The sequence below is a fragment of the Leucopleurus acutus genome, assembly GCF_964270905.1.
Source record: "Leucopleurus acutus genome assembly, chromosome: 4".
Taxonomy (NCBI): domain Eukaryota; kingdom Metazoa; phylum Chordata; class Mammalia; order Artiodactyla; family Delphinidae; genus Leucopleurus; species Leucopleurus acutus.
This window is the reverse complement of record NC_139146.1, coordinates 154,933,454-154,959,577: the sequence shown is the minus strand read 5'-3', so window position 1 is coordinate 154,959,577 and position 26,124 is coordinate 154,933,454. Positions and strand designations below refer to the sequence as shown.

The 26,124-nt window shown below is 42.1% G+C and overlaps 1 protein-coding gene across 1 annotated transcript in view; it reads left to right on the top strand.

Moving 5' to 3' along the window:
- Positions 1–2,677: 2,677 nt before the first annotated feature.
- Positions 2,678–26,124, top strand: part of TMEM144 (transmembrane protein 144) — a gene marked incomplete at its 3' end in the record, with an annotated part of 41,817 nt that continues 18,370 nt past the window's right edge. Inside the window, exons 1-6 of the mRNA XM_082837897.1 lie at positions 2,678–2,722; positions 10,367–10,538; positions 12,625–12,747; positions 16,042–16,141; positions 17,754–17,834; positions 24,633–24,714. Coding sequence (XP_082694023.1) covers positions 10,430–10,538; positions 12,625–12,747; positions 16,042–16,141; positions 17,754–17,834; positions 24,633–24,714 — 495 coding nt within the window. The 5' untranslated portion in view covers positions 2,678–2,722; positions 10,367–10,429. The remainder of the gene's footprint in view (positions 2,723–10,366; positions 10,539–12,624; positions 12,748–16,041; positions 16,142–17,753; positions 17,835–24,632; positions 24,715–26,124) is intronic.

Below are 26,124 nucleotides of genomic sequence, written 5' to 3'. Positions count from 1 at the left end.
ATTGTTGATTTTCAGTTGGTTCAGCTTTTCTCTTGTTGTGATGGCAGCAGTGACAGTTTCCAAGATCTTCATGCGTCAGAGTGGAAACCTGAAGTCCTAATAAATTTTATATCCATTATATCTTTTGATGACATGAAAGGGTGCCAATGAAAGATTAGTCGATCTAAGAAAGAAATGGAAAATTTTATTCAAGCCAGTCTTGAGGATTATAATTCAGGAAGAGCATCTCAGAAAGCTCTAAGAACTACTGTGCCCATTAGAAGTCAAGGCACAGTTCTCTAAGTGTTTTCAGACAGAGGGCTGTACATCAAGTGACATATTACTGGCAGTTCAGATGATCCAGATCTAATCGGCATCGTGGTGGGACATGTGATCCCCTACAAGGTCAGGAAGGAATGTTGTCTTTTAAGGAGCTGTCTTGTTAATGCTGGGAGAATGTTGCTCGTTGTGGTTGAGCAGGTATTCCCACAAACGGGGGAGGTCTGGCCGGTGCATACTGCGGATACGCAATGCATAGTGCCGGGAGAGAGGGGGCCGAAGGTCAGAGAAGGCTTTTTTATGTTTAAATTTTTCTTGTCTTGCCATTAAATACAAATTTTTATTTCACAAGGTTGCGGAGCACAGGCTCCGGACGCGCAGGCTCGGCGGCCATGGCTCACGAGCCCAACCGCTCCGCGGCATGCGGGACCTTTCCGGACCGGGGCACGAACCCGTGTCCCCTGCATCGGCAGGCGGACTCTCAACCACTGCGCCACCAGGGAAGCCCCACAGATCTTATTACTGGCATTTAACCTACAAGAAAACTGAGGCTGAAGGAGATTAAATAACTTTCCCAAAGACAAAGGGCCAGTAGGTGAAGCTAACCCACATCTTCTAGACCCTGCCAACACAGACATGTATGTTCAATCATCCATGCACCTGAAACAGTGTGAAAGGAAAACTTCCATGTAAGAGAGGATCGTCCACATTTCAGCTGGCTCTGTGGCCTGAGATAAAAAGCCTGCCCTGGGATATTCCATAATAAATGTCCTCGAGCCTGACTCAGACCCCAGCTCCCATTTAGACTTTAGGGAATTCACAACAGTGGGAGTCTCGGGTTCTCAGTATGAATCTGGAGCAAGAACTAACCACACGACCGTTCACCGAGGTCTCTTGCAATCACAAAATGAAGCAGTGCTAGGCTGCATTTAGGCTCCATATTTTTGGAAGAGAGAGTTTGTCTATGTGTGTGTCTGTGGGTCTGTGGGTCTGGATATGTGAAAGAGGAAGTTATTTCTTTACAATTTTTCTGAACTGCTAAATTAAGCCTCTCCCTGAAGTGAAAAGCCTTAGCTTCTTTGATTCTTTAAATGACATGACACTTTACCTTCCCACCTGCTTAAATACACTATAGCTTATGCATGTGAATAATATTTAAAGCAGGACTTCCTTCCGGGATTTCCTCCGCCTTCGGATTTTCCTTCTGTTTTCTCGTGGTAACTCCACAACCATTACCAACCACTGCAATGTCTCCGTGTGCAATGTCACTTCCTCAGAGAGGCCTTCCTTGACCTCTTAGACGGGACAGAACCCAGCACTTCCTCTTTCTGAACCTACATGTTCATATCTGTGTCCCTCGCTATTCTGGAATCTTCATGAGGGCGGACTCTGCATACGTCACAGCTGCACCCCCAGGGCTGACAGTCTGGGATGGACCTTTCTGCAGGATAGAGATGGTCTATCATCTGCAAGTGACTGCTGAGCACTTGAAAAGTACAAGTGAACTACCGAATTTTTAATCCCAACTTAAATTTAAATAGCTATAAGCTGCTAGTGGCCACATATCAGACGGTGGAGGACTAGAGCAGTGTTTCTTAAAATCTAAATCGAGCTGTCAGGAATCTGCTTCTTGATCCACGCTCCAGGTAATTCTTACCAGCAGTAAAATGTCACAACTGCTGGTCTAGAAGGGGCTTCTCAATCCTGGCTTCACATTAGACCCACCTGGAGGAGGTTTTAAAAGAGAACAGTGTCCCAGCCACACCCCTAGAGATTCCATTTCAATTGGTCTGGTGTGGGGTTCAGGTATTAGTATTTAAAAAACGAAACAAGACAGAAACTCTCCCCTGGAGGCTGTTACAGGCAGTCAGCCTTGAGCATCTAGAAGATCTGTTCTCACTTGACCCTCAGAATAGACCAAATAAATATACAGATAAACGGTCTGGGGGCGTTTATAAAGGATTAGTGATTACAAGTGAAATCTTGTGATGTCCGAAGAGATAATTAGTGACATTAGTGGTTCAGATGAATTTCTTGACGTTCCATGAAAAAAAAAATTCAGCTTTAGATAATCTCTAACGACTGTGTGAAATTCCTTGTCCTTTTATCCATAAACGGTACAAATCATGCCAAGCTCTGGGACATCTGGAGAGGGTGGCACGCTCAGAGTTCCCTAAGCAATCATCTCCTAAAATACACAAAAGCCTCTCTAGTTTGCTGGTTGATTGACAGAGGGCCTGGTGACTTCACATGGAGTCACATGACCGTGCCCTGCCCAGCAGCTGGAAGAAGGTGTTTTCCAACCTGCCGCTCCGGGCAGGTCCCGGGTCTCCTTTGCTAAGTCCTCCCCGTTCCTCCCCCCTCCAGGTGCGTCGGTCACCGTCTCGGCGGTAAGGAACGGCGCCCGGACTAGCGCGGGAACGTGGGTGCCGGAGTCCCGCCCTCCCCTCCTGCAGGTGCACAGGTAAGGGTCCCGCAGTAAGTCCAGACTGGCCGGGTGCCGGGCGCAGAGGGAATCAGGCGGGTGCAGGCTGGGCACCGGCGCGGGAGGCGGCCGCGCGGGTGCAGAGCCCAGGGAATTTCAGCCCCGGCCCTGGGCGCTGCGGGGACCGCAACTCAAGGAAACCCGAGCAGGGGGTGTGTCTGATGATTTTTCAAAACATGCTCCTGATTGATAAAAAAATCAAGGCTCAGAATAAGTAGATTCAAGCACTGCTAATTTTAGCCAAGACACCGGAGGAGCTTGCCAGGAGATTTGAGGAAATTAACATGAAACTAAAACCGAATCTTAGGTGAAGAGGAGCAAGCAATATTGATCAGCACGTACTAAACGCTAACAAAAAGGTCTCCGTAGAGAGAGGTTTACAAGAAAAAGTTTAAATTACTACGAGAGATTTAAGGGAGAAGTACTATTCAATGAAACAAAAGTACTAGAACAAAAATAAATGAATATAGTTTAACAATATATCAGCATATACTTACACATGTGAAAACTACTTTAGTCTAAAGTATATTAAGTTAATTTAAATTTTATTCAAAAGTAATTTGAGCCTTGTTAACTCAACGGGTTTGCATTTTAAAAAACTGGGTCTAGTGTGTGCTAGAGTGATATTTTTTTCCTTTCCACAGAACTTCATTGATTTAGAATGAGGTAGATTCTTCCTTAAAGATGGTAAACATTGCCAACCCACAATGAAATTAGATCACATACTTTCTGAAATGTACCAGAGGGGCATGCAATAAACTTCATTTATCTGCAGGTAATAACTAAGTAACACTGGCTGATGTTCACTCAGCAGTCAAAATGCAGTGTATGCACCGTGATTAGCACACCAGATTATTCTTTCAAGGAAATCTGAGAGGTTTAGGGTCGTCAGTATTCTTCAGTGGAGACATCCTTTTGCTCATGTTGCAATTTTTTTAAGCGTAGGCATTCTCTTCGCAATGTGCTTATAGAGGGGTTTTTTCCTTAGCTGATTTTAGTTCAAATGGAAACAAAATAAGTTTCTTAGCTGGACTTAATCACATGTCCTTAGTCCTGTGATATCCTTCCTGGATACCTCCTGCCCCTCTGACCTATTGCAGCTCTGGTATTTTAGCAACAATCCACTAGCTTGACCCTTGAGCAAAACCCACGTAAGCTATTGAGGGAAGCCACAGGGCTGAAACTTGCTTTGCATCTAATAGTAAGCCTATTATTATTGTTATTGAAGTAGTGTTACTGTGTCAGTGTTTAAATGTCTTAGCATCTCTTCCTCAACTATGGTCCCATGGAGGACATTGTCTTAACAGCATTTTGTTTTATTTTAAGAAAACACACAAAATTTTAAATAGATATCTTTTTTGCTAAAATTTATTCATCAATTTGAAGTTATTCCTGTTTTGGGTTAAACTATGTTTAATAATACCAAAGAAGATATATTGTAGGTAGTTGTATATTTGACAATTCTCTGCAAAGAACCCATAAGGAACAATACGTGAAAAAAAAATGAAACACCTTAAATGTAAATATTTATCATTGTAAAATAAAATAATAAGGAAAGGTAATTTCAGGTGTACTTTGTTCAATACACATCCACAAGAGGTTATCACTATAATATTAAATTTGGGGGAAAAAACCCACTAGATTATTTTAAATTCCATTCCAGAAGATTTATGTAGAGAAGTGAATGAATCAAAAGATCAATGTGCAAAATGATTTCACAGTGGTATTGTGGCATGACTCTGGTTACCTCCTGGGTTAAAAATGACTGTGTTATTTTTTTCTCATGTAGCTTGTACAACTAAAAAAGTGAATTATGCTCAATACGCTTTTCCAAATGTTATCTTATGAAAAATGTCTGGTTCTTAGCTATTTGGGTTTTGGTCCTTTAGGAAGCTAGAAGTTTTTAATAAGCTCAGCAGTGTTGTCCAGTAGAATTTTCTGCAATGATAGGCGTGTTCTACGTATAACCTGCTCTGTCCAGCGTGGTAGCTGTCGATTGTATGCAGCCATTGAGCACCTGAAATGTAGTTAACTTAGCGAAGGAGCTGAGTTGTCTTCTTTTACTAAATTTTAATGAAAAGTTAGTTACCCGTATGTGACCAGTGGCTACCGGATTGCACAAGCATCTGACTAGCTGTTCCCCTTTGTTCTGCTGGCTGGTTGATAGTATTGCGCAAGACACAACTGCTGATCTCGTGCTGTCGGGGAGTCCTGAAGGTATTTTTCAAGAGCCTTAATCTGGAAGGGATTTAAGAGATATGTTTTTTTCATTTCATTTTTAATGACATTTGTTGCTTTGTTTTCATATTACGAGCAATACATGTTCACTGCAGACTACCAGAAACACATAAAAGCGTAACGTAAAAATTTGCTATCTCCCATAATCCCCACCCTCCAGAGATAACTATTTTAGCATTTTGACACATTTCCTCCCAGTGTCTACCTATTTTTTTTTTTCAATTGAGGTATACTTGACCTACATCACTCTGTTATTTCCAGGTGCACAGTACAGTGACTCGATATTTCTATGCATTACAAAAGGATGCCTACAATAAGACCAGTTACCATCTGTCACCATACAAAGTTATTACAATATAACTAACAATTTTCCCCATACTGCACATTTCATCTTTATCCCTGGGACTCATTTATTTTGTAACTGGAAGTTTGTCCCTCTTAACTCTCTCACCTATTTCACTCATCCCCCGACCCTGTTCCCCTCTGGTGACCACCTAATTGTTCTCTGTATCTATGACTCTGTTCTTTGTTATGTTTGTTCCTTTGTTTTGGTTTTCAGAGTCCACATATTAGTGAAATCATATGGTATTTATTTTTCTCCATATGATTGATGTCACTTAGCATAATAGCTTCTAGGTCCATCCATGTTTTCACAAGTGGCAAGATTTCCTTATTTTTATGGCTGAGTAATATTCCATGTTGTGTGTGTGTGTGCATGCATGTGTGTGTGTGTATGTATATGTGTGTGTGTGTGTGTGTGTGTGTGTGTGTGTGTGTATCACATCTTCTTTATCCATTCATCTCTTGCTGGGCACTTAGGATGCTACCATATCTTGACTGTTGTAAACAATGCTGTAATGAATAGAGGTGTGCATATATCATTTTGAATCAGTGTTTTAGTTTTGCTTCAGAATGATACCAAGAAGTGGATTTTCTGGTTGGTATGGCAGTTCTACTTTTAGTTTTTTTGAGGAACCTCCATACTGTTCTCCATAGTGGCTGCACCAATTTACATTCGCACCAACTGTGTAGAAGGGTTCCCTTTCTCCATACCCTCTCCAGCATTTGTGATTTATAGACTTTTTGATGATGGCTATTCTGACAGGTGTGCGGTGATATATCATTGTGGTCTGATTTGCATTTCTCTGATGATTAGTGCTGTTGAGAATCTTTTCAGGTATCTGTTGGCCAAGGGTGTGTCTTCTTTGGAAAAATGTCTATTCATATCCTCTGCCCATTTTTTAATTAGGTTATTTGTTTTTTGATATTGAGTTTTATGAGTCCTTTGTATATTTTGGATATTAACCTATTATGAGGTATATCATTTACAAATATCTTCTCTGATTTAGTAGGCAGCCTTTTCATTTGATTGGTAGTTCCCATGCCGTGCAAACACTTTTTAGTTAGAGTAGTCCCATTTGTTTTTGTTTTTTAAAGATTTGTTTATTTATTTATTTTTGGCTGCGTTGGGTCTTCGTTGCTGTGTGCGGGCTTTCTCTTGTTGCGGCAAACAGGGGCTACTCTTCGTTGTGGTGTGCAGGCTTCTAATTACGTTGGTTTCTCTTGTTATGGAGCACGGGCTCTAGGTGTGCAGGCTTCAGTAGTTGTGGCACACAGGCTCAATAGTTGTGGCTTGTGGACTCTAGAGCAGAGGCTCAGTAGTTGTGGCGCACAGGCTTAGTTGCTCTGCGGCATGTGGGATCTTCCCAGACCAGGGCTCAAACCCGTGTCCCCTGCGTTAGCAGGCGGATTCTTAACCACTGCGCCACCAGGGAAGTCCCCCATTTGTTTTTTTATTTTTGCTTTTGTTTCCCTTGTCTGGAGAGATAGATTCAAAAAAATATTGCTAAGGCCAGTGTCAAACAGTGAACTGCCTATGTTTTCTTCTAGGAATTTTATGGTTTCAGGCCTCACATTTAAGTCCTTAATCCATTTTGAGTTTAGTTTTGTACATGGTATGAGAAAGCAGTCCAGTCTGACTCTTTTTCATGTAGCTGTCCAGTTTACCCAACACCGTTTATCGAAGAGGCTTTATTTTCCCCATTGTATATTCTTGCTTCCTTTGTCATAGATTAATTGACCGTATGTGTGTAGGTTTATTTCCGGGGTCTCTATTCTTTTCCATTGATCTATGTTTCTGTTTTGGTGCCAGTACCATATTGTTTTGATTACTGTAGCTTAGAAGTATGAAATCAGGGAGCATGATAACTCAAGCTTTTTTCTTTTTTCTCAAGAAAGATAAAAGCTTGTGTCATCTTTGATTTCTTTCATCAGTATCTTATAGTTTGCTGAATATGGGTATTTTTGCCTCCTTAGGTAGGTTTATTCCTAGGTATTTTATTCTTTTTACACGATAGTAAATGGGATTGTTTACTTAATTTTTCTTTGTGTTCTTTTGTTGTTAGTGTATAGCAATGCAAGAGATTTCTGTATATTAATTTTATATCCTGCAACTTCACCAAATTCATTGATTAATAGTTTTCTGGTGGCATCTTTAGGATTTTCTATGTATAGTATCATGTCATCTGCAAACAGCGGCAGTTTTACGTCTTCCTTTGCGATTTGGATTTCTTTTATTTCTTTATCTTCTCTGATTGCCGTGGCTAGGGCTTCCAAAACTATGTTGAATTATAGTGGTGAGAGTGGGCACCCTTGTCTTGTTCCTGATCTTAGAGGAAATGCTTTCAGTTTTTCACCATTGAGAATGATATTGGCTGTGGGTTTGTCATATATGGCCTTTAGTATGTTGAGGTAGGTTCCCTCTATGCCCACTTTCTGGAGAGTTTTTATCATAATTGGGTGTTGAATTCTGTCAAAAGTTTTTTCTGCGTCTTTTGAGATGATCATATGGTTTTTATTCTTCAATTTGTTAGTATGGTGTATCAGCTATTATTTTTTTAAATATGTTTTTTGCCCCTTTTCTCTCCCTTCTCATTCCTACACCCCTTAATGTGAATGTTAGTGTGTTTGATGTTGTCCCAGGGGTCTCTTAAGCTATCCTTCTTTGTTTTACTTCTGTTTTCTGTTTAGCTTGGGTGATTTCCACTGTTTTGTCTTCCAGTTCGATGATCCCTTCCTCTATATCATCTAATCTACTGTTATTTTTTTCTAGTGTATTTTTTATTTCAGTTATCGTGTTCTTCACCTCTCTTTGGTTCTTCTCTGTATTTTCTAACTCATTGTTAAAATTCTCACTGTTTCATCCATTCTTTCCTCAAGTTTGTTGAGCATCTCTCTGATCATTACCTAAACTCTTTATTGGGTAAATTGCTTACCTTCACTTCACTTAGCATTTCTTGTGGAGTTTTATCTTGTTTTTTCATTTTGAAAATATTCCTTTGTCACCTCATTTTTCTGGTTCTTTGTTTTTGTTCTTCTCTGTATTAGATAGGCTGGTTATATTTTCTGATCTTGGAAAAGTGGTCTTAAGTAGTAGACATCCTATTCATCCCAGCAGCACACTCCCCGCTGGTCACCAGAGATGTATTCTCTAGGGGTGCTTCTTATATGGGCTGCATGCGTCCTTTTGTTGTGTTAGGGCCAACTACTGTGGGTGCACTGGTAGGTGTGGCTGGCCCTCAGCCCAGTTGATTGCCAGGCCCTGCCTAGTGCAGAGGCTGCTGGCCACTGGTGGAAGGGGCCAAGTCCCAGGATGGCTGGCTATGGGGACCATGTTGTCCCAAGGCTGGTGCCCACTCACTGGTTGGTGAGGCCAGCTCCTAATGCAGCTGGCTGAAGTGCACCAGGGGGTCATGTGTCTAGTGCCAGCCCAAGTATGGAAGCAGAGACTCCGCTCTTAAAGAGAGAATGCAAAATCTCACATGCTGTACTAGTGGTCTAACGCTAGCTCCATGACCTCCTAATGCAGAATCAAGTCCTGGGGTGGCTGGCTGCAAGCCAGGGGGTCCCGGAGCTAGTCTTGGCCTGCTGATAGGCAGGACCAGGTTCTGCGGATACTGGGGACTGGGGAGGGGGGGCCACCTATGGCTTCTGCTGGTTTGCTAGTGGGTTGGACTAGTCTCTGCTTAGCCTCGGACATCACAGGACTGGTGACAACTGGCCTTTGGGTGAGGCCAGATTCCAGTGCTAATAGGCTAGTGGGAGGACTTCAAAATGGTGCTTGCTAGCACCAGTGCCCTAGTGGCAGCATGAGCTCCTGAAAATGGCTGTTGCCAACATCTGTGACCCCAGGGTGAGAATTGCTTGCCTCCCGCCTCTCCAGGCGACTCTCCAAGATCAGCAAGAGGTCTGACCCAGGCTCCTTTCATATTACGGCCTCTGCCCTGGGTCTTGGAGTGTGTGAGATTTTGCGTGCACCCTCTAAGAGCAGAGGCTCTGTTTCCTACAGACCTCTGGTTTTCCCAAATGCAAGTCTCACTGACCTTCAAAGCTAGAAGTTCTGGGGACTCATCTTCTCTGTGCAGGATCCCCGGTCTGGGGAGCCCAATGTGGGGCTTAGACCCCTCGCTCCTTGGGGAAATCTCTGCAATTGTGATTATCCTACTGTTTGTGGTCACCTACCCATGGGTGTCGGTCTCGACTCTGCTGTGTCTTCACCCCTCCTCCCATCACCTTGTGGTTCCTTCTTTATATCTTTAGTTGCAGACGATCTTTTCTGCTAGCCTTCAGGTCATTTTCATTGATAGTTTCTTTGTAAATAGTTGTGATTTTGGAAGGAGGTAGGCTCAGGGTCTTCCTTCTCCACCATCTTGGTCACCTTCAAGAGATTGTTAAAGAGATCTTTAGGAGATTCTTCTATCTGTTCAGTTTTTGCAAAAGTCACAAATATAATTTCATGAACTATTTAAACTAATACACACCTAGGTGGTGCTACTGTTGAAGAAAAGTGCCTTTACCTCTAGGGGATCCTGAGTATATAGCAACAATACAACTTAAATGTGCCCTTAAGCTCGTGTTAAATAGTAGAACAGCTTGTGCTCAGAAGGCACTGATAGGTCTCAAAGTCTTCACCCGTGCTCTGCCATTGACTTGTCACAACAACCAATTGAACTGAACAGGATCCTGGTCCACAAATCTTCATGATACAATCTACCCACACAGAAGAATTTCTTTACAATATCATACAAATTGTATCCAGGTCTTGGAAGAAGTTAGGTTTTCAAGCTCCGAAGACAAATTTTGCTTGTTTTATTGTTTGTTTTGTAGGTCAGTGATCAAAAAATATTTGTTGCCAACATAAATGAAAAAATGAATGAATGAACATGGGGTGTGAATGTAATACATAATTTCATAATGTCCTAACTTTTTCTCTGGAAGGACTCTTTCCGTACTTTTGACAAACTCAATAAGTATCATGTATTGATGACAGTTTGCTCACAGATTCACAACTTTTTAATTGTTTCATTTTTATTCCTTTTATTTCAGAAGCTCTTGAAAAGTACACCAGGTTGAAAGTGAACCAGCTTGCTCTCGGGCAGGACCAGAGCCATGAGCAATAATGGAACAGACCTCACCACTGGTTTCATCTCCTCTATTGTAGCCATCCTTTTGTTTGGCTCAAACTTTGTACCACTTAAAAAATATGAGACTGGCGATGGTAGTTATGTTTCCTTCATTGTTAGTCTTAAATTAATTTTAAATGTGAAGTTCACTTTTTCTGTCTTTCTAAAATGATGGCTATAAAAATGAATTTTGCTGTACCTGAAGCCAAATGAATAGAGCTTAAAAAAAATCATTTGACAATGCCCATGCCATGTTATCTGACTGCTAGTCAGTATAGGATAACCTTAAGATTGTGTTTCATCATAAAGCTAGGATGGGGAAAGCCTTTTAGCCATATCTGTTAGGTTTAGAAAAGAAGGAAGTTAGCTCTACTGATAACACTTGTTTTGCAAACACAAATTGCCACCACAATTGATATAATAGAAAACAATTTGCACATAACACGAAATCTGTGTTTGCCTATGAGCAATGTTGACTCTGACAAACATTAGGTGAACACAGAAAACTGCACCCAGATGAACAAAGATGCACAGCAATGCCCAAAGTGTGCTCACACACACCCCTTCACACAACCACCAGGTCTGTTACACCACACCCATACACATCTGGTGTTCAAACCCTCATTCACCACCTTCCCAATAATTCACAAGCTACAGAACTTCTGACATCCATTTGCATAAGCCAACTTCAGATCTTTTTTAAGGTAAAGTTCCATATTTATTGCAGCATTTGTGAATGTCTTAACCACTTAACCAGTGTAAAACTGCACTACCATCTTTTTAGGCTCCTATCTTTTCTTAATAAGTTGTTGATGGAGTTTCTGAGTGTTGTGTCCTTAGCCCCATTTTCCCCCTAAGCTCTGCAGGCTTTATCACATGATTTTACACAGTACGGTGATGTTTAGGAACACACATGTCACATTATGGTAGAACTGACTGTAATGTGAATTATAGGGAAGGAGAAGCAGTAGTTGTTTTTATCTACCTGCCTTTCCTGTTAAAGCCAGGAGGAGAAATTGGGGATGTTATGGTGAAAGGCTGGTGGGAGGCATTGTGTTTTCACTTCAATTTATGTCTTTTTTTTTTTTCAACTTTATCTCAGCCTTTTTTCTTATGTCTTTATACCACTAAGACAATAGAGTTACAAATCCTTTCCCTCCAGAGCCTTTCTTCTTCTCCCTTTTGGAGTTAGAACAAGAATGAAAAGTGCTAAAAAAATAACAAAAAACATACTAAGGGTTAGAGGACCTGACTTTTGGGTGTTCTACAAGAACTGTGTGATCCCAGACAAACCTTATCCACTCTTTTGTTCTCAGTTTCTCTTTTGTAAAATGAAGTTTCCTTTCATCTCTGTGTTCTTACTTTTTTGTCTTAGAGGTTAACAGCCTTTTTTTCTCTCCTGCACCATGAGATTGAATAGAAATAGGGAAAATTTTCCAGTAGAGTCAAAAGTGCTACACTGAGTTATAATTACCTTAGTATTTTTTCCAATGTCGATGTTTTCTGTATCCTTTTAATCCCTAAACCCTCCTTCTAAGCCTCAGAAAAGTACAGATACACCTCATATCACCATGTGACCTTCAAGTAACTGACAGAGCATAGGAAGGGGAGTAGCCCTGACCTAGAAGGCTAATTCTCAGGACTGGAATGTCTGACTCAGTGCAGACACTCAACTCCAAGTGCATGAGACCTACATATGGCCATAGAGGACTTTATGTTTATCCCAAAATGATCCCCAAAGGCTTAAATTACTATCATGCTATTATGAAGTTCTTAATGCCTTGTCTTTGGTGAGGAATGGCACTACGTGTAGCATCTGAATAAAAGTATATAGTCTTGGTCTTGCCAGCATTCTTTGGTAGAAAATTTTTGATCCCTGTTAAGCCGGAATGCACAGTGTAGAGCAAGCTGTGGAGTCCAGTTGAGTTTAAATTCCAGTTTTACAGACTGTTAGCTATTTGGACAAGTTGCTTCATCTCCGGTTCATTTTCTGTCTTTGAATTAGGGTTAATTATGATGCACAGTAGTTACAAGAAATATAATAAACATGTAAAGTGCCTGGCATAGAGGCATGCAATAAATTGTGACCATTACTATAATAATTCATTGATATTCCTAAGCGCACTAATTCCTTAGATCAGTTTGAACCAATGACACCAGTTTTTGTTTTTTTTTTTCCAGGAATGTTTCTCCAGTGGGTACTTTGTGCTGCCATATGGTTGGTTGCCTTGGTGGTCAATCTGATATTACATTGCCCTAAGTTTTGGCCTTTTGCAATGGTTGGGGGCTGCATTTGGGCAACAGGTAATATTTGATATAATTTATTCTTTAATCATTTTATGCTATGATCCAAATAAATCTGGTTCATAGTAGAAGGAAACTAAATGAACAATTTAGTTTCTTTCATTTATATGCTCCATAAATATTTTTGGTACGTTTCCTGACTCTTTCCTTTTAATGATTTCTTTCTTAGTTCCTGGTAAATAATTGTGATAGTAAAATTATTACTACATATTATATGTATAATTATATAAAATTATTATAGGAAAAATGTTTCATTCACTATCTGTTCAAGCATAACTCATATATTAGTTTAAGTGCTCTGGTCTTTCTTTCTTTCTCTCCCATTACGTTTGTCAGAAAATATTTATTAAACAGTCGTTTCTACTACTATCATCTTTAAGACTTGTCCTTAAAAGTAGACAAACACAGACACATTATCATTTCAAAAGCACTGGCAGAAAAACAAAAGCAAACAAAAACCTTCCCTCTGTTGCCTTCTCACTGTTGCCTGAAGTTATATAACTAGAATTTACACCTTTGCTTGGCCAATCAGGAATGCTTTTCTTCTATTACTATAAATACACCCCAGGAGAGTTTTCTTCTCTTTAGCAAAGAGAATCCCAACTATCAAGGCTCTCTAGAGACAATTTGATTAAAAGCAAATGAATTTTTAAACGTTAAAAATGTATTAGGTAACTACTTAATTTGAATCTCTACAGAATTAAGTGATGTAGTGAAGATGATGAGTTGGAGGACAAAAGAGTTAACTTTTAAATTTCCACTGGAGTTGTAATTATTATAGCTCACTTATACCTTCGTATGCTTATGATTGTCATGTCTAATGGGAGAGGGGAACAGAGGAAGCAACCATTCATCCTGCAGATCTTGACAACCACCATAGTATCTATATTCACCCAGCAGGTCCCACTGGGAGTCGGTGGGTTAGAGTCTAGTTTGAGAACTGCTGCAGACGGGGATGCTGTAGGTTACAGTAGCTGATTGAATGTGGGGAGCAGAGGAAAGGGAGGACCCAATGGTAATGTAGGGATTTTCTCGTAAGTGATTAGGAGAGTGATGGTGTCATTGACTTGGATGAGGAAAACGGGGAAGAGAACGTGTCCGAAAGGGAAAATAATGCATTCAGCTGGGACCTTTTGAGCTGAAAGTTCCTGGTGTTGGAAATTTCTTTTTTTTTTTTTTCTTTTTATAAATTTATTTATTTTTGGCTGTGTTGGGTCTTCGTTGGTGCATGCAGGCTTTCTCTAGTAGTAGCGAGCGGGGGCTACTCTTCATTGCGGTGCCCAGGCTTCTCATTGCAGTGGCTTCTCTTGTTGCGGAGCACGGGCTCTAGGCGTGTGGGTTTCAGTAGCTGTGGCTCACGGGCTTCAGAGCACAGCCTCAGTAGTTGTGGCGCAGGGGCTTAGCTGCTCCGCGGCACGTGGGATCTTCCCGGACCAGGGCTCGAACCCGTGTCCCCTGCATTGGCAGGTGGATTCTTAACCACTGAGCCACCAGGGAAGCCCAGGAAATTTCTTATCGGCACTAAAACTCTGGAGAAGGTCCAGGCTAGCACTGGGAGCATGTGACTCTAGCTGATAGCTGAAACCATGAAACTAGTCAAGTACCCAAAGAAGAATATAGCAAGAGGAGGGGTGTGTTCTAGGGAAAATATTCAGAGGGCGTCTAAATCCGGAAGGTGTGATGAGAAAGAGAAGCCAGAGAAAGAGAGAAACAGGAGGGAACTGGGAGATGAAGAGACCTTGGAAACCAAGAGAGGGAACCTTTCCAGAGGAGATTGACTGAGACCAGACAGCCAATCAAGAACTGGAAAGACGAACCATGAATTTAGTCCTGAGCACGAAGCACTGGGTGCAGGACTCCAGAAGACAAGTGGGTGAGCATGGGAGAGCAAAGTCTGGGCTGTACTGGGACAGGGACATCTGCCAGCGGTTGGCCCTGGTTCGAGTCGTAGGGGATGGTCACTACTGATTTTATCATTGACCAGCTTCTGCAAAAAGACATAAAACAGAGACCTATGCTAAGGACGAAGAGCATTGGTGCAGTTAGGCAAGGAGCTAATTCAACATTTTCTCTGTAGGATTTTGCCCTAAGCCTGGCTCTTTTAGCAGTCATAGTCATGAGTTTAAATGCCAAAACATGTGGCTGTTTTATTTTTTAAATGACGAATTGCGCTTTACTAAGTTCGTCCAAATCCCATAAGCTTTTTTTTTTCATTTTTATTAAATCTTTATTTTGTTCTATTTTTTAAAATTTTTATTGGGGTGTAGTTGATTTACAATGTTGTGTTAGTTTCTGCTGTACAGCAAAGTGAATCAGTTATACATATACATATAACCACTCTTTTTTAAGATTCTGTTCCCATATAGATCATTACAGAGAACTGAGTAGAGTTCCCTGTGCTGTACAGTATGTCCTTATTAGTTATCTATTTTATATATAGTAGTGTGTATGCGTCAATCCCACTCTTCCGATTTATCCCTCCACCCCCACTTACCCCCTGATAACCATGAATTTATTTTCTACATCTGTGACTCTATTTCTGTTTTGCAGATAAGTTTATTTGTAGCCTTCTTGTAGGTTCCGCATGTGAGCAATAGCATATGGTATTTGTCTCTGTGACTTACTTCACTCAGTACGATCATCTCTAGGTCCATCCACGTTGCTGCAAATGGCATTACTCCCTTCCTTTTCGTGGCTGAGTAATATTCCATTGTATATACGTACCACATCTTCTTTATCCATTCCTCTGTTGATGGACATTTAGGGTGCTTCCATGGCTACTGAAAACGCAAATCAAAACTACAATGAGGGGTGAGCTGTGACAAAGCGAGAGAGAGGCATGGACATATACACACTACCAAACGTAAGGTAGATAGCTAGTGGGAAGCAGCCGCAGAGCACAGGGAGATCAGCTTGGTGCTTTGTGACCGCCTGGAGGGGTGGGATAGGGAGGGTGGGAGGGAGGGAGACGCAAGCGGGAAGAGATATGGAAACATATGTATATGTATAACTGATTCACTTTGTTATAAAGCAGAAACTAACACACCATTGTAAAGCAATTATACCCCAATAAAGATGTTAAAAAAAAAAAAAAAACTACAATGGGGTATCACCTCACACCGGTCAGAATGGCCATCATCAAAAAACCTGCAAACAATAAATGCTGGTGAAGATGTGGAGAAAAGGGAACCCTCCCATGAGCTTCAGTTGAAATTCAAATAAAAATTAATTCAATTGATAAACTTGTTTTCTGTATTGGAAATAACACCTTTCTTCTGTATATTTCATCTACAGGAAACATTGCGGTTGTCCCAATTATCAAAACCATTGGTCTGGGCCTTGGAATCTTAATCTGGGGATCATTTAATGCCTTAATCGGCTGGGCAAGCTCAAGGTAACACAAAGCAAAGTGTTTCAACTATGATTCTCTGCACTCACCCTCTGTGTGAGGCCAGTGCTAAGCATGGGACTAGCTGAGAGGAATAATGCTTGGTTCCTACCCTCACAGAGGCCACTACTGGTAAGGCATACACATAGCATAGGCTACCTTGAATTACTATTTCCCTTAAGTTCTAAAGAAGTGATCTGACACTCTGATCAAGATAAAGTAAAGAATTGTCTCTAGGGAACAAAGCAGGGAGAGAGAAAGGACGCTGATATTTATGTTCCCTTTCTATGTGTGGCAATTTGCTGGACATATTATATACATTATTCCCATCTCATTTTCACAACTGTATGAGGTAAGTGCTATCTTATAAGAGAACTGGCACACAAAGAAGATGAGGGACTTGCTGAAGTTCACAGAGCTAATCAGCCATGGTTCTAAAGCCCATATTCTTCCCTCTGGGGTCTGAGCCAGTGTGAGCAAACCCTGGTCCAGCTTCCCAGCCATTTTTGTAAATAAAGTGATATTGGAACACAGCCAAACACATCCGTTTAAGGAGTGTCTGCGGCTGCTTGTTCCCTATAATGGTAGAGGTGGGTAGTTGCAAGAGGCCACCTAGCCCGCAAAGCCTAAAATATGTACCCACTGGCCCTTAAAGGGAAAGTTTGCCAACCTGCAGCTCTAGAGCTGAGCTGTCCAGATAGGGTCACCGCAAGCCACATGTGGCCATGTGTATTTAAATTTAAATTAATTAAAATGAGATAAAGTTAAGCATCGAGTTCCTCGGCTGCCCTGGCCACGTGTCAAGTGCTCTATCGCCGTATCTGGCGGAAGCTGCCCTGTTGTCTGGTGCAGCCTGGGAACAGCTTCATCATCTGAGAAGATCCTTTGGGACTGCGCCACCCTCGGTCAGCATTAAGATGAACATGCAAGTTGAGTTTGGGAAAATAAATAGAAAGGGGGCTTTCACTCTAACCTTGCTTTCCGGGCCCCTCTTCCCGCTCAAAACACTGCAACAACCTCAGTTATAACAAAGCCAGCTACGTTCCAGTACATTCTTTCCTGTCCTTTCCTCTTCCCCGCCCTGCTTTTTACACATGCTATTTCCTTTTTCCCATCCTTGCCTCCTTTCTCTGGCCCTGGGTGGTTCACAGTGATGGTCGGTGACGATCACTACAACCTCAAGACATGGGGGAAAAAAAAGAATTTAGAGGGATGCCAAAGAGCAGGGATCTTTAACCGAGCCCTTATTGAATCTATTTCAAGTATTATACAAAGTAGCGGTCAACCAATCAGCATTCAGTTACCCACTTACTCTGTTTTTCCTTCCTTCCTCCTTCGTCTTAATGGGAAGGACTTTTCTTTTAGACAAGTACTTTTACATACACTAGCTCATTTAATCCTAAGAAACCTGTACGTGAGGTATAATTGGAGGCATAATTGTCCCAGTTTTAAACATGGGAAATTGAGGCCCAATAAAGAGAGTTAACTTATCCAAGTCACAGGTAGGAGGTGAGGGACCTAGGATTTCAATCCAGGAATCTGACCCCGGTCCATGGCCTTAAACACTGTGATGAACACATGTTCAACAATATCTACTTTGATCTCTTTCCATTTCCAGGTTTGGCTGGTTTGGAACGGATGCAGAAGAGGTGTCAAAACCACTGCTCAGTTACATCGGAGCCGGGCTGTCAGTAGTAAGGTACATGGCCATTTTTACGATTTAACTCTTCTTCCCAACATTCGGGACACTTGTTAAAGATCCTGATGTGTGGACATTGCTTTACACCCACGTCTCATCAATCAACATGATTTTTTCTCAGATTCTTCATTTACATTGACAGGCATGGCTTCAGGGGACAGAAAGTATCAGCTCTGGGGTCAGGGGCCCCAGCCTCAGTGGTCAAAAGCTCTGAGACCCTGGGAAACCTTTTAGCTGCTGTGAAGCTTATTTTCATTATCTGTAATATTCAGAAAAATCATAAGACATAGCTCGTAAATGAGGACCAAATGGAGTTAAAGTATTTTGCGAACTAGAAAATGCTATAAGTCAACGTTATTCTGGCTTCCTGATGCTCTGAAATAGCCACTGATTCTCTCTTATTACTCAGGTATTCTTTGCCACTCAGTTTCCACTTTCCTGTCACGTCACTCAGCTCTTCTCAACCCGCTCACGTAATCACTCTCTCACCTGTGACAACACACACTCATGTAAATACCTGTTTGGGGATGTCTAGTTATATTCACTGTCTGAATGGAAGTGTTCAGCCCATAAAACCATCACAGAATTAGGTCACCTTAGATTCAGTCCCTTTTCCTCTCTAGACTCCATCTGTATTTCCTGTCAGCACCTCTCATAATGGATAGTATTGCCTGTGAAGGTTTTAGTACTTTTTTATTCTTCAGGGAAAGAACACTATATTTCCCTTCCTCCTGCAGTTGATGGCTTTTCTCCAGCCACATTCAGGAACAATCTCTTTGTCGTTGAAATGTTGCCTTAGAGAGTTCTTCCAGGCCAATCGGAGAGGAAATAACATTGATTATTCTAAAATAGCAGATTCTTGACATTTTTGGTTAGAGGCAATTTTGTATATTTTGTACAATTCACAGAGCATTCAAGCTTTGAAGAGCTCTCTCAGAAAACATTTCTTTACGCCCCAAAATTGGAATGTAGAATGCCTTCGTCTTGACTTAATGATAATTTGAGGCCAATTTATCCACTCCATCAGGCCTTGTTTTTCTCCATGTTCCTTCTCCCTTTAGAAAGTGTACATTCTCTAAAATTACAAATTATTCACGTTCTATCACTTCTACTTGTGTGACCTTGGGCAGATCACTTAATTTCTCTAAACCTTGGTTTCTTCATCTGGGGATAAAGTGGGGATAATAATTGCACCAGCCTCATAGGATAGTTTGAGGATTAAATAAATATGTTCAGTGCTATGTATAGGGCTAGACACATGGCTAATGCTCTATATGGTGGGTAATTTTGATTACAACAGTCACTCTTTTAATTAATAACTATTTCATGTTTGGTTACTGTTACCCCTTTGGGTCTATGTTGTCCAACTCAACAGTTAACTAGCCAGCGTGTCTGGGAGTCACCCAACTTAGTCTGGATCTTGGCCTGAGGCAGGAAAATGCAGTGATCTCTTCTCTGGTGCATCCTGGCTCTCTTCTAAGTTTCTTTTGTTGACCTGAAACAAATAGATGGCCAGATTGTCCCCAGCACAAATGGGTTTATCCAGGATCAGCAGAGAATTGCAGTTCAGGGTCTGCAACCATGGCGAGCCAGTACAAGTGCCTCACATCAAGGGAAGGAGAACGCTTTTATAGAGGACACAAGGAAGTTGGGAGGGTTATAGTAAACAAGGCGTCCATGGCTGTCCATTGGCTGAGGCCTGGCCAGGAAGGAAGAGGGGTCTGTCTCTTTCCCGTTGGGCTCTGCTATGATCCCAGGGCATGTGAGCTCCCCATTCTGCTCTCTCGACTCTATTTAACTGAGTTTTCTGTTTGTCAATATTTTTTACCCTTTACTAAAAGGAATTTCTGGAACCTTTCCATTTTAACTCCGTTACCTCAGTTTGTCCTGAAAGGAATTCATTGCAATGACTTGGAGTTTCATAGCCAGTATCAGGAAACTTGGAATCTGGTTACATAGGTTTAGGATGTTGCTTTTCTTTTTAAAATGGAAACAATTGCTCCCATCCTCTGGACAGTCAATTGTAAAGCGTTGCTAAGGTCATGTCTAGCCTTACATCTTCCCTACGTGTTATCCAGGTTAAGTATCAGTCAGTTTCCATATCCAAAACCACCCCAGGCATCTTAAACAGCAGAGGATATAGCACAGGGAATTGTTGACAAAAAGTGTTATAAAGCCCAAAAGAGCAAAGGGAGAAGGTGGCATCACCCAAAGCCCCAGGGCACCCACCCCCGCTGGCACTGTGGGGAGAAATGTGTCTGCCCTGAGCTGCTGACACCCCTGCAGCCACCCAAGGCAAGATGATGCCCGACCCCACCCCAGCCCCACCGCTGGCAAAGCCGGGATGAAGCACAGTTTGGGCAAATGTAGTTTTCAGTCTTCTAGTCCCCATGGTTCAGGGTGGAAGTGGAGCGGATGCCAAGAAACAAGTCCAGGACACTCTCTTAGACATGCTTCAGTGAAGATCCAGGAGTCGGAGTTCACAAGAAGACAGATTTCCTATTCAATTAAAACAAGGCTTTGAGGACTTCCCTGGTGGCGCAGTGGTTAAGAATCCACCTGCCAACACAGGGGACACTGGTTCGAGCCCTGGTCTGGGAAGAGCCCACATGTCTCGGGGCAAATAAGCCCATGTGCCACAACTACTGAGCCTGCACTCTAGAGCGCTCGAGCCACAACTACTGAGCACACGTGCCACAACTACTGAGCACACGTGCCACAACTACTGAGCCCACGAGCCACAACGACTGAGCCTGTGTGCCACAACTACTGAAGCCCACGTGCCTAGATCCCGTGCTCCGTAACAAGAGAAGCCACAGCAGTGAGAAGCCCGCGCACCACAAGGAAGATTAGCCCCCGCTCGCAGCAACTAGAGAAAGTCTGTGCACAGCAATGAAGACCCAATGCAGCCAAAAATAAATAAATTAAAATTTAAAAAAAAAGGCTTTGAATTATCCTTGAATCTACTCTCCATTCTTTTCTCTACTTCCTTAACTTGCTTCCTCTGTAGAGTTGTGTTGTGAGGAAACCCAGATCTTTGATTCTAGCGGTTAGCTTTCTTCAGAGAACGGCGGATCAGGGTAAACATCTCGACGTGCATGCCCCCCGGGTGCCTCCTACTCCGTCTCAGGTGGGGCTACCTGTGGAAGGGGACCCTGCCAGGTCAGGCACAAGGTCAGCCCTGCACAAACCCTGAGCTGCTGGTTCCTTTCTATTTGCCTTCAACATTTCCCACTCAGAATTACTTTTCTTACTTTAGCCGTCCCTGAGCACTGGTCCCTCTTCCTGCGTTCCTTCTCCCCGTAGAAGGTATTAGCCACAGTCATTCAAATTCAGAACCTCGGGCAACTTGAATTTTTTTTCCTTTGTACCCGACCCCATATCAAATCCTGTAAAATTCTTTCTGAATCTTTCACAGGTTCCTCCTCTCCTTTCCCTCGGTCCCATACTACCTACCCACCTGTATACCGTAAAAATCTCACATCTCAGTTCCCTAGTTCCATTCTTTCCTGTTGCCAGTATGACTTGCTTGTATCTGCTCTCAAATCAGGACATCACTCTTCTATTTAGGAACCCCTGAAGGCTCCCCACTGGGTTCAGAATAAATCTGTCTCATTAATCCAGCGTGTCCTCCACAGTTAGAGATTCAGCACTTCTTCCTGGCACAGTTTCGCCCTGGGTTGTCAGTTCACTGACGCAGGATTACTTATCATACCCGACACTTCCTTCAGCCCCAAAAGCCCTTTCCTCTGCCTCCCTGAAATATCAGTTAAGATTTCCCATTCTGTATGAAGTTTTCTTGATTTTCTTCTTCCTAATTATCAATAGAATGGGTCACCCCTAGACTCCCATTGTATTTTGCACTTCTTCTGTTACCCACATTCTCAGGGTCTGTGTTGTATTATTCAGACAACCCTCTGTATCCTTAAACTATGAGATCCTGCAGGACAAAGTCTGTTCTTTTCTTTGTGCACCATGTCTCCCACCATCACTATCAGACTTCGCTGCACAGTGCTTGACCTATAATAGATGCTTGTTGAAATCAGTTGTCAGTGTAGACACACAAGTGAGTTTTACTAATAGTAATGTGTATAGGGTTGCAAATCTAGGGAAATTGGAAAGGTTGAAAGTATAGAGAAGTACCCTTGCGTATAACATATTGATTTATTTTTAAAGTTTCCCGTGCTTTTGAAAGCATTCACAGACTCCATCATGGAACTTTGTGTGTGACACACTGTACCAAGTTCTTCAAGTCTGTAGCCCAGAAGACCTTGTGATCTATTTGGCTTTATGTTCATATCCATAAGATACATCTTACTACCTTGTCCTAACTTAGTGCCACCAGATTCCCTCTTGACCTAATCGAGCTGGATTCTTCTTTCTGACTCACCCATTTCATGTCTAGTATACAGGCTCAGACCACTGATTCCTTAGTCTTCATTTCTTCCTCATGCTCAGCACCCATCTCCCATCCAATTTGTAGTGAAACTTCTCAACTAACATATTTTTAGATTTTATCATGTGCCAAAAAATACGCCGAGAATTTTGTAGCCATTGCTATTTAATTCTCATCACAGTTCTGTAAAGTGGGTATATCTCCATTTTTTATTTTGTTTATTTATTTATATTTATTTATTTAAAAAAATTTTTGGCTGCATTGGGTCTTCGTTGCTGCGCGCGGGCTTTCTCTAGTTGTGGTGAGCGGGGGCAACTCTTTGTTGTGGTGCGCGGGCTTCTCATTGCGGTGGCTTCTCTTGTTGCAGAGCCCGGGCTCTAGGCACACAGGTTTCAGTAGTTGTGGCTCGTGGGCTCAGTAGTTGTGGCACGTGGGCTTCAGTAGTTGTGGCTCACGGGTTCTAGAGTGCAGACTCAGTAGTTGTGGTGCACGGACTTAGTTGCTCTGTGGCATGTGGGAGCTTCCCAGACCAAGGCTTGAACCTGTGTCCCCTGCATTGGCGGGCGATTCTCAACCACTGCGCCACCAGGGAAGTCCCTCCCCATTTTTTAGATGAAAAAAGTTGAGGGTCAGAGAGGTTAAGTGATTTGTTGGAGGGTCACACAGTTGTTTGAAGAAGCACTCTAGGGCTTTTCTCTGTGTCCTTCAAGTATATTTCTAACATAACATCCTCTATTGCTATTAGAAAAACAGATGGGTCTATACAAAGCAGAGGGTTTTCATGGTAACTTTGAGGAGAAAATGCAGTTGCAGTGTCTAATGTTAGCTTTGTGAATTAACATATATATGAGCACACACACATGCCTATTTAACAATTAAGATAGACACATATAATCAGGTTTTATGCATTCAATTTTACTGAGTGTCAGGTACTTCGAGGACCTTGAAGCAGATGGAAAATGTGGTTCCTATCTTCTATTGAATTGGAAAGTCTTTAGAGAAAAAAGATTACATGGACCTGTGGCAGATGGTCTGGACCGGGTGATGACGATTCTCAGTGTTTGGGGAATTCAGAGAAGAGGACAATAGGGGAGGACCAGCCGGGGGTGGGGCTCCCTTCTCACAGTCAGCACTTCACGTCTTCTCTAGTTTGGGTAAGAGGTGAGGACACGGTATGTCCAGCTAAGGAAGGCTCACAAGCGGGACGTACAAGCTTGGAGCAGGGGCTGGTCAGGGAAAGAAGTCCATGGGAGAATTATGTTGAGAAAGGTTGAACGGGGCACGAAGCAGAGAGCAGAAAAATCAAAGCAAAACTTGAATTTCCTATGGAAGGGAGTATGGAACCATTCACGCTTATAAAGCAGCCAAGAGACTGAACTAAGGAAGCTAACTCGACATTTAAAATTTTTGTACAAAAGATAGCATATCTGGGTTCACCAGTCTGCACTCAGCTACCTATACTATTTCAGTCTCATGTGTGCTTTGAAAACTTCTTATATTGCTTTAACTTTTGAACCATGCAAGTGTTTTTAAAAAGGAATATCAAAAGTATACCAAAGTTGTTAGTTTCCTTCAGTTAATTTAATATTTTAACACATTTTAGCATTTTGGCGTGGTTCAAAAGTCAAGGTCAGTGAGGCATTTGTTACAAAGATACTGGACATGAATAGTCAGTGCCTTGGGAGAGAGAGGTTAAAGGGCAAAAAGGCATTAGGCTTACGTGTGTTTTTATCTCTTAAAATATACTCTGGAGGTCTTTCCATATCAGAGCACAGAGGGCATCCTCATTCCTTTTTTATGGCTGTGTCATATTCCACCGGGTGATCATGAAGGTCGGCTCACCTGAGTGTGTCTGTGCTTGTGTTAGAGGTCCCGGAGCGGTACTGGTAGGGACAAGAGTGGACACACCTATGCCTTTAGTACATGGCCTCAGGGTCTCCTCTGCAGGGGTCACACAGTTCTGCACTCACACCAGTGGTGCTTATCTCCTCGAGTTTGTCCAATTGAGGATGTTAAGCTTTGCGGGGGGGGGGGGGGTGGGTTGTCAATAGAACAGGTGAGATATATTATTTCAAGGTGTTTCCATTTGTGTTTTTTACCATGTGATTCCAGGGTTAAGCATGAATAAAAAGAAAGATGGGGCCATTGACTGAAACAAGAAAATCAGGAGAAAGATCTGATTTGGGAGGGAAGCTTATGAGTCTAGCTTTTAAGCTGTTGTAATTAAAGACAAGGAGAGATGTCAAAGAGAACAGCAGTGCTGGAGAAATGGCAGGACCCCTGAAGAGGCAGTTTGGAAGTAGTCATCGTATCATTAAGATACGATGTTTTCCCTTAAATTGAGGCAACTTAATGTGAACCAGGGTTGTGATAAATGTCACTAAAATTTATTTTCTTTGCAGTGCTTTCATATTTTTGTTCATCAAAAGCAAAATACCAAATAACACATATTCTGTGGACACCACACCATTAATAACAGAGCATGTGAGTAGAGAATGAGAACCACCTTGATCTGAAACATATAATTAAGACAAAAGGAAAATGCATGAATTTGAATGCAGATAAGCGGGTAATGGGGTATTTTTTTAAAATCAGGGCTATCTGAAATATTTTAGCATATTTATTATGGCTAGGTCTATGTAGCCATCAATATTTCCACAGTAAAGATGCTCAACAAATACAGAGGTCTACTTCTTTTTATTAACGGTAGATCCCTACTAGGAGATGTGCACACAAGCCCATATATTGAAGTAACTTAAGGATTTCCGCAGTACGGGAACACTGAATACTGAGAAGGAACACGAAAATGACTTTAGAAAGGGGGAGGAAGGAGGCTTTAAAGTAGGATTGGGAGAGGGCAGGGGCCACAGATAAGACAAAGCCAGTGAAAGGGTAAATCAAATCACACGAAAGTGGGAATTAGACTTGACTTTCTTCTATTTCTCTTTTCTGCCGTATCCCATTCCACTCAAAGGTGAAGACAGCAAATAAGTAAGGAGTCACTGTTTTGACCCTGAAGAACATAAATTAGTCTGGAATAGCGAGTCTAGGTTAAACAGGGGCAACCTTTACAAGACAGCCGCAGCACTAGTGCCAGCAGCTCCACATACAGAAGTGGTTCCAGGGCAAACCGCCACGGCCATGAGCACAGACTCCAGCACCACGGATGCTGAGTGTCTCGTGCGCCTGCCCAGGGCCCAGTGCTGGCTGCCGCCACTTCCCACCCACACACTGAGGCGCTGCCTCCCTGGAAGGCGCTGCCTCTACTCTTTACTTCAAAATGAATTGTTTCTTCCCCTTCCTTCTTCCCCTATCAAAACTTTTATCAACTAAGGTGACAGAAACCTTAGTTAAATTGACACTAAAGTCAAATAATAAGTAGCTTAGGTGTTAGAGGAAAGATGTATTGATCCGTAGGCCTCTCTGATCAGGGAGATGTTTCAGAGAGAATGAAGGAGTGAGATGGGGAGAAGGTGTCTGGTATTCCTTGCCCACTTTAGGGACCCAGATACCTCCTAACCAACTTCCCTGCAAACAAAGGGGGAAGAAAGGAAAATAAATGCAACTTGGCAAAAGCCACAGAGAAGGCGAACGACCTTAGATTTTCCCATCAAGATGGAAGTATGTAAGCAAACTTAAGTTTAAAGATACATAGAAAGTATTGGTTACGATGCTGCTATACATCACGAGCGGCTCGTGGGGTGAGAAAGCATGATTGCCAAAGGAAAGCTTGACTTAGCACATAACGAAGAATTCAGATGTACAATAGTTTCTCATCTCTTACGAAAGCATTAGGAGTATGGCATCAATGAAACTTCAGCCAGGAGACAAAGATGCTTACATTCAATAGTAGAAATATTCTGAATTTGCTCATAACTTTTCCTGACCTAGAAT